The sequence below is a fragment of the Rhinolophus hipposideros genome, assembly GCF_964194185.1.
Source record: "Rhinolophus hipposideros genome assembly, contig: HAP1_SCAFFOLD_386, whole genome shotgun sequence".
In the NCBI taxonomy this organism is placed as follows: domain Eukaryota; kingdom Metazoa; phylum Chordata; class Mammalia; order Chiroptera; family Rhinolophidae; genus Rhinolophus; species Rhinolophus hipposideros.
The window spans coordinates 7,141-20,153 of record NW_027669212.1 but is presented as its reverse complement, the minus strand read 5'-3'; the positions used below and the strand labels follow the sequence as shown (position 1 = coordinate 20,153).

Sequence of the window (13,013 nt, the reverse complement as noted above, 5' to 3'; positions counted from 1 at the left end):
GTGTGGGGAATGTGGGGAAATGGGGAGGTAGGTCAGCAGGGGGCTGGGCCCTAGGAGCGTGCAGGCATCACAAGGGACCCCTGCCAGCTCTCACCTCCAACAGCTGGGTTCTCTGGGCCCCAGGTTGATCTCCGTTTCTTTGTGGGCTGCTAAGTCCTCCAGGGGCTGATGGCTGGGGAAGACAATTTCTAAGCAGTGTACCAGGGGAATCCCCAACCATGCCAGCAGAATGGGCGGCCCGCCCATGCCCCAAAGGAGACCACAGACTTGGCACCTCCTGTTCAACCTTTATTTGCAAATTCTGAGGTCAGACATGGTGTCTGAGACTCTGGACAGTGTCACTGGCTCTGCTTCTACCCCTCCCCCCTTGCCCCACCAATTCAGGGGTAGGGAAGGGATGGCCCCATCCCCACCACCCCAACCCCACTGTGTAACTAGATCTCTTTCTCTCTCTCTCTCTCTCTCTCTCTCTCTCTCTCTCTCTCTCTCTCTCTCTTTCTCTCTCTCTCTCCTGGACCTGCCGAGGGTTGCAGGATTCCATGAGGGCCACCTGTGGCCTTCCAGCCTCATTGGCCAACCAGGGCTTTCCAGGGGCAGGTTCTTGCCCTGGGCGCTCATCTGGAATGAGGGAGCAGGACAGCAGTGCTCATCAGGGGCCTAGGCCAAGGTGAATGTTGACTCTCCTAGCCAGATGTCTCCGGGGTCCAGCCAGCAGCTGTACTGGGGTGGTCACAGGGGTGGCTTCTGGCATTGGCAGGACCGACACACAATGGAGGGCAGCTCAAGGAGAGGATGCTGTAGAGGAAGGGGCTCCCAACGGCCACAACCAGCAGGGTCCGCATCATGGCCTGGGCTGGGCCAAGGTGGCAGCGGCAGGGGTGGGCAGTCGTGGTGGGCTGGGGGTGGCAGTGGGGGTGGCAGGCCCCAAGCAGGAGCCCCAGTGCTTATCCAGGTGTAAGGTGGAGAGCAGGTGGTGCAGTCGAGTGGGGAGCTGCCGCGGCAGGTGTAGCAGGAGGAGTGGCAGCTGGAGCATACACGCAGGGTGGGCACTGCCAGGCGTTTTGGCCCTGTGGTTATGGCCTGGTGGGTGTGATTGAAGTACCGTGGCGGGCAGTGGGAGAGGCAAAGGTGGCCCAGGATGTAGGCGGGGCTGTGGCATTCTGCACAGGGAACATGGACACGGGGGTGAGGCGGAGACGTGTTGCCCTGGCCACCCACCCACCCAGGGCTGCACACACACACTGTCAGCAGGCATGCCATGCCGCGCCGGGCACTCACCCTGGCACAGCCCCTCTGTGTCCCGCTGCACACACGCGCTGCTGGTCACCTGGGGTCCCGTGGGCCGTGCTGTCATGTCCTCAGTTGTCCCATAGAGCAGCAGTGTGTAGCGGTACAGTGTCCCTAGGCAGGGGTTGCAGTGGGGATGGGGAGGAAGGAGGGAAGCTGTGGGTGGCCTGATCGTGCCATTCTGGGCTCCACTCCCCAGCCACCCCCACCCCACCCTGGAGCCTCAGACTCAGGTGGTGCCCTGGCCACCCAGGACCCACTGTAGGACACCTACAAGGCACTAGACATGCCCGCTCACAGTCTCTTCAAGGAGACCACTGGGAGCCCCTCTGCAGTAGGTACCGAGCCTGGCTGCAGAGCCCCCACCTATGCCCACGCCTCACCTGTGTTAAAATAGTAGCCCTTGTTTTCCAGGCCCAGGGTCCACAAGCCCCGTGGGTCCTCGTCCCAGAAGTGGGTGGACATAAAGATCCAGTTGTTGTAGCCTTGGCCGCTGATGTCGAAGGGCCTGGGACAGACAGATGGGGGTGGGCAGCAGGGGGGCGTCTCAACCAGTTACACAGGGGCCAGGGAGGCACGGCGAGCGTCTGACTGTGGTGCCAAGTGCTGGCTGCGGACTGGCTTCCGTGGGACACAGGCCGCACCTGACCCCACAGCACACTTGGCCCTTCCTGTGCAGACCCACACGGCCAGGCCCCCTGCCCCCCCGGCCCGCGCACCTGATGGCCACCAATGTGGAACGGGTGCCCATGGGGCTGGTGAGTGAGATCTCCAGGTCCCCGCGGCGGCTATAGGACAGTGACAGCTGCACCTGTACGTGCTCCAGCGAGCGAATGTAGTTGGTGTGGCCAGCACAGGCTGACATTTTCTTCCTCAGGTGTGTCAGTGGCAGGATGGGGCTGGGGGTGGTGTGCAGGGTCAGAGCCAGCCTGCCAGCCTGCTGCAGGAAGGGTGGCCAGCAGGCGAGGTCTGCGCTTACATCTGGGGCCACCCTCTGGCTTTACAGATGGGTAAACTGAGGCCTCAGGGCCTGCCTCCCATGGGTCTGCCCCCTGGGTGTTAATTACAGGTGTGGGGGAGGTCTGGAGAGGTGACAGGTGTGAGGGGAGGGCTGGGGAGGTCACAGCTCTGAAGGCAAGCCTGGGGAGGGGGCAGGTGTGCAATGGCGGGGGCTGAGGACGGTGCTCACGTGGGGGTATGCAGGACCCGAATGACGCACTTCTTCTGGGGCCGTGTGGGCAGCCACGTGCGCGCCAAGTCCACCAGCACTCTGGCATCCAGGAGCCCGTAGCCGTAGTGGTGGCTCACTGCACGGAGGGGTGGATGTCACTTGCGCGGTGGGCACGATGTCCCCACCCACCACCTGGCCCTGCTGCACCTTGGCGTCCCACGCCGTTGGTGGTCCAGTCCTCGGCCTGAAGCTGTGCCCGCCTGGACGCACGGACCACCAGGTGCTGCATGTCCCTCCATGTCAGGAACGGGCTGGGGGCGGGTGGGGCTGTGAGCTGGGGCCGCACCTGGGGAGCCAGGGCGCTGGGCGGGCCCCACCATCACCTACTTGGCTTCCAGAGCCAGGGCAATGATGCCCGCAGCCAGCGGCGCTGAGGCTGAGGTGCCCGTGTGCTTGTCGGTGCACTGGTGATGCAGGTCTGTGGTGACCTGCGGGCGGGGACAGGGGCTCGGGCCAGGGCGCAAGAACACGCGGCCCTTGTTTACGAAGCACCAAGGCCTCAAGAAGGCACTGCAGAGCGTTACAACAGGCCGGGGGCTGAGCGCCTCAGCAACAAAGGGCCGGGGGTATGAAGGGGCTGGGCACTGGGACCCGTGTCTGTGCTCCACCACTGCAGGGGCAATCCTTGGGAGGAGTAAAGATGAGGGGACAGGAGGGAAGATGGGGGCAAACAGGAGGGAAAGTGGGATTCCAGGGGGAAGGTAAGAGGACTGGAGGAAGGTGGGGGCCAGGAAGAAAAAGGGGACGGGGGAAAAGCAGGGACCAGGATGGGTTAGGCAAGGTGGACATGGTGGCGGGGTCCACTGCTCACGATTTGGGGGTCGGTGACAATGCCACTGCTGTAAGTGGTGGTAAGGGTGGAGGCACAGGCCTCGCTGTACCAGGGCACGTGGCCCTGCCGGGTTGTGCTGCCCACAGAGAGTGTGTGGATGCTATTGGTGTAGCCGTCACAGTTGCAGTTGTCATAGTGCAGGCCACCATTGCCTGACGCCCAGATGAAGAGTGTGCCCAGACCCCCGCGGCCCTGCATTTGAGGACAGAGATGGGGACAGGGGGTGGAGTGTCAGCACCGTGAACAGGCACAGGCCTTGTATGGCCCCAGGCCGAGCTCACCTTGGTAACACCACGCCTGAAGGCCTCCCGGGTGAGGATGCCTGGGCCGTCCACTGTGCGGCCATCATCCTCGGGGCCCCAGCTGGCACTGTAGATGTGAATGTGCTGCGGCTGCAGGCTCAGCGACTGGGCCTCGATGACATCGGTGATGGTGCCATCCAGCATTCGCACGCCTGCACAGGTGGGTGTTGGGCCTCGGCGGACAGCCCCGCCTGCACCACAACCCATCCAGGCCAGCTCCAGCCACCCTGGCAGGGCCCTCTCCCCACCACCAGGGAGTGGGGGGGGGGTCTGTGCTGGGGGGGTGGCGCGCTCAGCTCTCCCCACCCTGAGTCTGGGGCTCTGCATTGCCCAGTGGCAAGGGTGTGGCCGTGAGAGGCTTCCTCCCCTGGTTGATCTGACAACTCTCCTTGGCATTGCCAGCCACCCAGCGCCACCCAGTCCAGCCTCTGCCCATCAGTACCTCCAATTCGGGCGTTGTAGGCGACGCCTATACCGCAGAACCCGTTGTTAGCTATGGCTGCCACTTCCCCAGCACAGCGAGTTCCATGCCTGGCCCCAAGGCAGAAAGGGGTTCCCATCAAGGAGCCCTGGCCCCCAAAGGGCACCAGGGCTACCCCCAGGCCCTATGGGATGCTGGCTCACCGGTTCTCCTCACTGGGTGTGTATCGTGGCTGGGGGTCCGGGTCATAGTCGTTAAAGTCATAGCTGGCCAAGGGGTCCTGGGGGTGGGGTGGGGATGTGAAGGGGGTGGGGTAGTCTGTGGGACAGAGGCAGACCCCCCTTCCCAACCTGTCCCTCCCGGGGCTCACGTAGTTGGCCCAGAGATCCGGGTGGTCCTTCTCGATGCCGTCGTCCAGTATGGAGACCACGATGCCCTGGCCTGACAACCCCTGGCTCCAGACCTGCAGGATGTTCAGGTCCGGCTGGACCTGGTTGTTCTGTGCCGGGTGGGGCTGGCGTCAGTGGGGACCCAGCACAACCCCAAACCATCGCCTGGCCCAGCCCACTTACCATATACCACTGCTTAGAGAACCAGGGGTCCGTGGGCACCATCAAGGAGCGCTTCACCCGCCATCGCAGTGTCTGCTGCTCAAACCACTGCACCTGAAGGGGGTACACGCCAAGGCAGGCGCTGGACCCATCGATCTTGCCTCACACCCATGCACTTTAGAGGGTCCTGGCCCATGGACCAAGGAGGACATGCCTCTCTGAGCCCTTCCTGCCAATTCTAGTCAAAGGCCTGTGTCTAGGGTCTGTCCGGGCTGCCCGGGCTGCTTCCCGGGGTCTACTAAGGAGCGATTGTCATTGGGGCTGTGGTTGGTGTGGCATGTGTGTCTGTGTTGCGACTGCTTGTGCTGGGACCTTGTGTTTGCTGGAGCTGCTCTTCAGGGTCCCCATGTGCCTGGGGCTCTGCCTTCAAAGGGGGCCAAGGCCCTTGGAGCCCCCATTCCCAGGGCCCACAGACACATGGCTACTTCCCAGGGATCTGTCCTCTTCCCTGCAGAGGCCAGTTCTCTCTACCACCCCCTTTACCGTGCAGGACACCCTTGCATACCCACTTCCTCCCTGGTCCTACAGCTGTACCCCTGCCTCAATAAACCACTTAAGAGCACACAGCAGCAGTGCTCTCTGTCAAAATCCTCCCATGGCTCCCTACCGCCCTCTCCAGGGCCCACAATGCCCTTCCTATCTGTCCCCCACCAGCCTCTCTACACTGCTGCCACAGTGGCTGCCCCACCTAGGCCTTTGCACGTATTGTTCTGCCTCCCTGGGGCTGCTGTTCCTCCTTTCTTGTTGATCTCCCACCTGTCCCCCAAACCAATTCCTGTCTCCCTCACCCCCATCTAAGCAATCAGGGCCATCATCTCCCCATACTGTGCTCCAATCTTGGGAGCTGGCCCTGACTTCTCTCCCTCAGTCACATGCACCTAATCCATCAGCAAGCCCGGCCTCTCTCTTGCAAACATCTCCAAGTGGCCACTTCTCTCTGTGGCCAGTTCTCCAGGTGGGTTTCGAAACGTCAAGCTTCTTGCCTCCTTGCTGATCAGCCCCCCAACCCAGCCCATACCTCTTTGTGGCTCCCAAGCACTTGCTAGACTCAGTTTCAAATCCTCAGCTTGGCTTCTAAGGCCTTTTCCCTATCTGTCATCTTTCTGAGCATCTGGAAACCCGGTTCTGGTGCCAATTCAGTCACGGCCTTATTGAGTGACTTCAGACAGGATTCTTCCTCTTTGGAACTGTTTCTTCCATCACAAAACTGGCCAATTCCCCCTTGTATACCCCATGAGCTAGCATGTTATCTGCCCCTCTTTATGGGGCACCTTGATCTGTCAGGATGAAACAAAGGAGGGATGAGGGGAGCATTGGGGGCAGGGGTTTGCGACAAGAATTATATCTTTGTGCCAGGCCCTGGGGTGAGCACTGAGCCCATGCTTGGTCATTTGCTTTCCACAGATGTTCCCCATCTGAATCCCCACTGTATAGACTGGGGGGCCAGGTGGAGACCACGACTCAGAGCAGGTAACTTGTGAAAGGTCACAGCCATTCGTAACAATCACAAGAATAACAGGAGGTGGCTGAGACCACAAGTGGGCAGCCTCGAGGCCAGGTTCACCTTAGGGTCTTTCTTCAGGCGCAGGCGGTGGCTCCAGTGCGGGGTCAGGGACTGCTGGGCCACGCCCCGGTGCCGCAGGTGGAAGTAGTGCCCGTCAGGGAAGATCTGGGAATGTGGAGAAGCAGTAGCTTCGCTAGGACGGGCTCCCCTGATGGAGCCCCCGCAGGACAGGGACCAGCCCCTTTGCTTGCTTCCTCTCCCAACCAGGTGGCCACTTGGAGGCTATGAGTGCCCTCTGCGGGTCCTAGAATCTTTAGTTGGTCGAAGCAGGGATGGACTGGGGGTTCTTGATATTGAAGGGACTTGGGTGACCCCCCTCCCGTCAGTCGGGGCCTGGGGTCTTGGGTTGTCTCGCCCCCGACCCCTACCGGTCCATCTGGGTCCCACCCACCTGTCCCATGTTGACGAAGCCGAATTTGCGGGCTAAGCGCTCGGCCTCCCGGTAACCCTGGGACACTCGCACGGCCCAGCTGCTGACATAGATGGGGACCCGGGCCGAAGCCCACCCCACAGCCAGGAAACAAACGAGGACCAGGCTCAGGGTCAAAGCCAGGCGCAACCAGTGAACAGTCCAGGCAGGCCGCATGGCGACGGGGGCGGAGCCGGGGTCTACAAATATCCCTCCCCCTGGCCAAACCGCCGAATTGGTCCAAAAGGCCGCCCCGCCCCCGACGCCATAGCAACCCCTGAAAGGCTTCAACTCCCAGGGGGCCTTGCGGCTCCCCATTGAGGGGCGAAAAGATCCGACAGAAATGGGAGGGGGAACACACGCTTGCCCTGGTTTTTTGCAGACCCAAACCCTCTGGAGCCTCAGTCTCCCCATTTGTACAATAACCCAATTCTTCCGACTCAGAGGAGCGGGTTCACTGTTACAATGATTGACCCGCCCCTTTATTTAGCCCCCCCCGCTTTTCTACATACTCCTCCCACTAAAAAATATCAGCCCTGCCTCCTCTCCAGCCCAACCAGAATCGTTCTTTCGAGTAAGTTCCGCCTCCTCAATTTAGCTCCGCCCTTCAGATTCCGTCCCGCCTCCTTTATGACCACCCCTCCTCTGTTCTTGCCAATGAATGCCTTCCCGTTTCTCCAATCAGCTCGGGCTTTTCTCAGGCCCCTCCCACAAGTTCCGCCCACCCCAGCACGCTTCGCTCCCCCAGCTCCACCCACACAAAGGCTCAGCCAATAATCCAAGGCTATGACCCCGCCCCTCCAATCAGCTACGTCCCTCTCCCGCTCGGCCAATTGGTGTCCTAGGCTGTCGCGCCCTGCCTCCTACCTCTGGAGTCGCGGCTGCGGCGGCCGCGGCCGGCCAGAGGGCAATGCGACGGGGGAGAAGGGGCAGGCCCCACCTCCTTTGTCCGCCCTGCCCTCCCATTGGCCGGTGCGAGGGACAGAGGGTGGAGACCAGCCCCGGGGCGGAGACCAGCCCCGGGGCTGTGCGGTGCGGCTCGCTTCGGGGGAAGGCGGCGCGCGCTCCGCAGGGTCGGTGCTCCGGGCTGCGGTCGAGCTCGGGTTGCCAGCCCCGGGACGGTCGGTGCCATGGACGGCCTGCGCCAGCGCTTCGAGCGCCTTCTGGAACAGAAGAACTTGGCCACCGAAGCGCTAGAGGTGCTCGAAGCCAAGACCGGTGTCGACAAGCGGTACTTGGCCGCGGGTGAGCCGTCCGGGGGCGCTCGGGTCCGCCGCCCCATTTCACCGATGGGCACACTGAGGCCCTGGGGCAACAGGGCCTCAGACCTGCCTCACTCCGGCTGGCCCAAGCTGCGGGGTCCGGACTGGACGGCGGGGCGTGCCCCGCTATACCACGGGTAGACCTAGATCATGGCGGGGGAGGGGTCGTAGATTTGGACCACGGTGTGCTACAGGTCCTCTCATGCCCCCGCCGTGCGACCTCAGGCGAGAGCCATCCCTTTCTCAGCCCCGGCAGCACGCCCACTCTGGCCCTCGGGTCTGGAGGCCCGTCCTCTGCCCCCTCCTTCAGGGCTTTGGGTGCCCGCCAGGCCGAAGTCCGGTTCTTCCAGTTGCCCTGCCGTCCCCGGGGGAGAAGGGGGCAGGTAGGCAGCCAGTGCCCTGAGTCTCGCCACCCCTGTCCCTGATGGACCCCAGCCTGAAAGCAAGTGTAGAGATCTCGTTTTTCCGAAGGGATGCCCCGTGCCAGGAGGGAAAGGTCACGTCCACCTCCCCTCCCATTGTTTTCTTGCTAGTACCCTCCTTGGCCTGCCCTCTCCCCTGGTGGCTCAAAGGCTTCGACCCACTCTGCGTGAATAGTTGAGTTGGAGTTGGGTTGTTTGACAGCTGTGTTCATTTTGGAGAAAGCTTGGATGGGGACCTAGGAAGAAGGGGGTCCAGCCACACCTGACTGTAACTTCCATTCCAGTCCCTTCCTCTTCCTTTCCTCCTCAATGGCTTGGTGTGGTTTCTAAAACTGTCCAGTAAACACCCATTAAATGCCTTCCTTCCCTGTTTTGCAGTGCACCAGTCCCACCCACTTTGTCACCTCTCCCAGGAACCCCCCCTGGAATGAATCACAAAAATGCTGGGTGGGAGTGGTGGGGAGGGCTCTAAGTGGGGACAATGACAGATGTTTTGAGCACCTTCCATTTGCAGATCCTGGGAATCCACTTTCATCCCATTTCCCCATCAATTGGGGCATCCCCATGCCAAGCAGCTCGAGGAAGATTCGATATCTGTCCCCCTCCCAGGTTCCTAGTGCCCAACCCATGCCAGCTCAGCTGGGGACTTGCCCCTGGGAGCAAGCCATTGACCTCCCGCCTGGCTTTCCACATCCCTGCTACCAGTGCGTGGGGGATTTAGGTCACAGAGCACTGGGGAGGGGCCCACCAGGGAGGCTAGTGGTTACAGGGAGGAAACTGAGGACCAGAGAGGCAGGGGCCGTTGGGAGGTTGCCCCTGCCACCTGACCTGACTGGAATATCCACCCCTCCCCCACCCCTCCTACCCTGGGCCCCATCTGTTGCTGATCTCAGGTTGTGCCCCCGCCAAGTCCAAGGTCATCCTCCCATTGCTGAGGCTGCAGGAATAGGGATTGAGGGGAGGGGTGCCCTGGGAGAGCCGCTGCTCCCCCTCTAGCGATTTCCAGAGGGGTGACATTTCCCCACCCCCTCACCCAGATTTGGGAATCCTTGGACCCCACCTGCCCCAAAAGGCGAAATCCCCCTTCTCAAGTAATAGGAAACCCAGACGCGCCAGCTGGGGAGGACCCCCTCCCACTCCTGACCCCAGACTCGGATAGAAACTAATGCAGGTGGAGGGAAGGGTGGGGGTGACTCTGCCCTTTGGTCCACGAGTGGCCTCTCTCTCTCTCTCTGCAGATAACAGCCTTAGGGGAAGAGGCGGGAGGCTGTAAATGCTCCCAAATGACCCTGGGCAAGTTCCTCTCCCCCTGCTTCCTTCTCTCATTGCCTGAGACAGAACAGGGAAGCACAGAGCCCCATACATAAGAAGTGCTTAATAAATGTGACAGTTACCATTATTGTTTTCAGAGTGACTAGTGCTCCTGGCTGCCCCCACCCTCACACTATTCTCTGAGCCTCATTGCTGTTTCTATGACCAGAGGCCCTCAGTAATGTGTGGAAAGGACGAGTCTTCTGTGTAGGATGTATTTAGCTAAACCCAGAACCCTAAGAGGCAGGGCCACTACCACCCCATTGACAGATGGGGAAACTGAGTCTCCAAGCAGAGAGAGACTTGCTTAGTGTCACGTGGTAAGTGAGTGGAGGAGCAGAGGGCTCTCCACGGTCTGGGGGCTCTAGACTGCCCTTTGCTGCCTCCCACTAAGACAAGGGGTCTCAAATGGGACCATGCGCTACCTCAGGACACTTGGCAGTGTCTGGTGATATTTCCTGTTGTCACAATTATGGGGTTCTCCTGGCATCAAGTGGGTGGGGGCCAGGGAGGCTGGTCAGCAGTGCTGATATTGAGAAACCTCAGAGTAAAAGTTTAAAATGCCATTGCCTTTGTCTGCTCTCTGGCAATCATGTCTTCATGGCAGAATAGCCTCACTTTTACGTTTTTCTCCAATTACTTATATTCAGTCGCTGGCGTATTGTGCCCATCCCCTCCTATAGGACCCGGAGTGAGGTGATTATAATTGCAGACGATCACTTATTCATGCAACAAACATTGAGTGGGCAGCTACTCTATACCCACCAGGGCAGAGCTCCCCACCTACCTTTGGGGACCTCCCAGTCCCATGTGGTAGATGGATCTGTTAACTGATTACAGACATAAGACGCAGGGCTCAGGGACACAGGGGGGTCACCCAGGAGTTGCAGGGGGATGTGTCCTGGAGGGGTTGCTGAGGCTTGTAGGGGGAGTAACAATGGTGGACTGTATCTGCCAGGCCAAGAGGAGGCCCGGGGGCCTGTGGGCCAGGCACGGAGAGAGCCAGACTCCCACCCATGGCCCTCTTTTCTGCAGGAGCCGCCACTCTGCTAAGCCTGTATCTTCTGTTCGGTTACGGGGCGTCTCTACTGTGCAATCTCATTGGCTTTGTGTACCCCGCATATGCTTCGTGAGTGCCCCGGGGCTGTCCAGGTGGGAGGCACCTGGGGGGCCTCTGGCAGGCAGCCCCTGAGCCTGCTTGCTCCTTCCCCAGAATCAAAGCTGTAGAGAGCCCAAGCAAAGAGGACGACACTGTGTGGCTCACCTACTGGGTGGTGTACAGCCTGTTCGGGCTGGCCGAGTTCTTCAGCGATCTACTCCTATCCTGGTTCCCTTTCTACTACGCGGGCAAGGTGGGTGCTGCAGGACACACACGGGACAGGGTCTCCAGGGAGCAGGCAGGCGATCCGAGACAGGGGCCTGAGGGGCCCGCCCTGCTGTTCCTGGGATGTCATGGGGGAGACTTAGCCCCTTCCCTGCATAAACAGGCCCAGCCAGGGGTTGTCTGATGGAGACAGCCCAGGCTCATGCTGACGGGTGTCTGACAGGGGTGGCCCAGGCCCACCTAGCCCAGACTCTGACGGGGGAATCCCAAGCGGGGGGCCAAGTGTGACTGCTGCCTGTACCCGCAGTGCGCCTTCCTGTTATTCTGCATGATTCCCGGGCCATGGAACGGGGCTCACATGCTGTATCATCGCGTCATACGTCCACTCTTTCTAAAGCATCACGAGGCTGTGGACAACGCCGTGACAGACCTCAGCAGACGGGCCCTGGACGTGGCCGCCGGAATAACCCGGGATGGTGTGTGCTTGCAGGGCATGGGGGGTCTGCCTGTCCCAGTCTCTGTCCGTCAATCTGCATCTCTCAACCCGCCCATCCTCACTCACCTTCACTTTCGCCTTCCCCCTCCTGACTCTGACTGGCTTCTACTTGGCGTCTTGGCTGCTGGCATCCGGCACTCTGCATTCCCCTTTTCACTGTGCGCCTCTCTCTCCTGTGCTCTCTGGAACCAGTCCTGCAGAGCCTGGCCCGCTGCCGGGCACTCGTCACCTCAGCAGCTGGGGCAGTGGGCCCCGCTCTGCCCTCAGAGCCAACCATAGGTAACCCCCAACCCCAGGAAGTAGGGCCTATGTGTGTGTGCGTTCACGTGTGCGTGTATATGTGCATTTATGTATGAACGTGGGTCCACATGTGCATGTGTGTTGAGTGCATGTAGGATGGCTGCTGCCCCCTGGCGCAGACCCCACCCTGGCCCCCAGCAGCCTCCATCCCACTGTCCAGCAGCAGAGTGAAGCCCCAGGGCCTGAGGGTGCCACCAGACCTGCCTCACTCCCATGGCCCTCTCTCTGCAGCGAAAGTAAGCGTGACCCACCTCCACAAGGACAAGTGAAGTCCCCACCCAGCCCCAGGACAGACCTACCGGCCAACCAGCCAAAGGACACATCGCACCCCAAGCCCAAGAGCTCCACGGATTCCTCAGCTGACTTACCAGCACAGCCCACCACTGTTCCTTTGTCCTCAAGCAAGCCAGCCCCTGGGAGCTCCTCACATACCATCTCGCAGCCTCAGTCCCCAGCCAGTGGCCCTTCCAGTGGCTCCAAGATGCCCCACAAGCCCCAGGCTAGGCCTCAGTCAAGAGCCAACTCCTCTAGCCAGCCCCAAGCCCCCAGCCAGCAGCGTAACCGGCCCTCCATCACTTCCTTGGGCCCCTCCCAGTCAGCCCACCAGGCCTCAGACTCCATGCAGCGTCCCAGCACCTCCATCCACGAGGGCCCCCCCATCGTGCAGTCCCCCAGTGGCACTACCATCCCCATGCCGCCCCCTAACAAGAGCCCTAGTGAGCCAGGGGACTCAGCCCCCAAGGCCTCCAAGTCCAGCAATCAGCATCAGAAGGGGGCCCCAGCAGAGCCCCCCACCAGCACTTTGGTGCGTGAGCAGCCTGTGTCCTGCCAATCGGTGTCCCCTCTGGGGTACTGCTCAGAGTCTACCACTGAAGTAACCTGCAGCTGGCCCCGCCACCGCCCCTGGCTCCAATACCTGAAGCACTGTTGGCGGTTCAAACACATGGCCTGCTAGGAGAGGGCACAATAAAACTCATCTGGCCGGCCTTGTCTCTGTCTGTCCTGGGGGGCACTGGGGAGGAGGGCTCTGGAGGGACCATCCCATCTAATCTGGAACGGACGCTGTGTGGCCCTACTTTACAGATGAGGAAACCCAGAATCAAGGTCTCGTCAAGCATCTGAGGTGAATCGGAGATGAGAATTTGAGTCCAAGTGCTTTGTTCGGGAGGGGGTCCCAAGGAGCTCCAGTAAGGAGCAGAACCTCCGATGGGAGGGTAAGGAGCCACAAGTGGCTGTGGCCA

The 13,013-nt window shown here is 60.9% G+C and overlaps 2 protein-coding genes across 4 annotated transcripts; one reads left to right on the top strand and one right to left on the bottom strand.

Annotated features, from left to right (window-relative positions):
- Nucleotides 1–527: 527 nt before the first annotated feature.
- Nucleotides 528–6,834, bottom strand: LOC308495657 (proprotein convertase subtilisin/kexin type 4-like; the record flags this gene model as incomplete). The annotated part of the gene is given in 17 exon segments (XM_081080631.1): nucleotides 528–907; nucleotides 910–957; nucleotides 960–1,160; nucleotides 1,279–1,401; nucleotides 1,671–1,795; nucleotides 2,007–2,186; nucleotides 2,477–2,594; nucleotides 2,666–2,769; nucleotides 2,846–2,946; nucleotides 3,330–3,542; nucleotides 3,632–3,804; nucleotides 4,095–4,183; nucleotides 4,277–4,353; nucleotides 4,444–4,572; nucleotides 4,646–4,738; nucleotides 6,249–6,353; nucleotides 6,640–6,834. Coding segments are annotated over 17 exon segments (2,298 nt in total). The 3' UTR covers nucleotides 528–683.
- A 717-nt stretch (nucleotides 6,835–7,551) lies between these two features.
- Nucleotides 7,552–12,764, top strand: LOC308495656 (receptor expression-enhancing protein 6). Of its 3 annotated transcripts, XM_081080630.1 has the most exons (6): nucleotides 7,654–7,902; nucleotides 10,688–10,781; nucleotides 10,866–11,004; nucleotides 11,284–11,452; nucleotides 11,665–11,751; nucleotides 12,004–12,179. In XM_081080630.1, exons 1-6 carry the CDS (start codon nucleotides 7,788–7,790, stop codon nucleotides 12,039–12,041), a joined length of 642 nt encoding a protein of 213 aa, XP_080936756.1. In that variant the 5' UTR covers nucleotides 7,654–7,787; the 3' UTR covers nucleotides 12,042–12,179. The 3 variants fall into 3 exon arrangements, with proteins under 3 accessions (XP_080936755.1, XP_080936756.1, XP_080936754.1); XM_081080629.1 differs by lacking the exon at nucleotides 11,665–11,751 and having other exon boundaries at nucleotides 7,552–7,902; nucleotides 12,004–12,764; XM_081080628.1 differs by having other exon boundaries at nucleotides 11,284–11,751; nucleotides 12,004–12,758.
- Nucleotides 12,765–13,013: the final 249 nt, after the last annotated feature.

Coding starts and splice junctions, on each gene's coding strand:
- LOC308495656 (XM_081080628.1), top strand. CDS start 7,788: ATGGACGGCCTGCGCCAGCGCTTCGAGCGCCTTCTGGAACAGAAGAAC. Junction 7,903..10,687: donor CAAGCGGTACTTGGCCGCGG/GTGAGCCGTCCG, acceptor TCTTTTCTGCAG/GAGCCGCCACTCTGCTAAGC. Junction 11,005..11,283: donor CTTTCTACTACGCGGGCAAG/GTGGGTGCTGCA, acceptor CTGTACCCGCAG/TGCGCCTTCCTGTTATTCTG.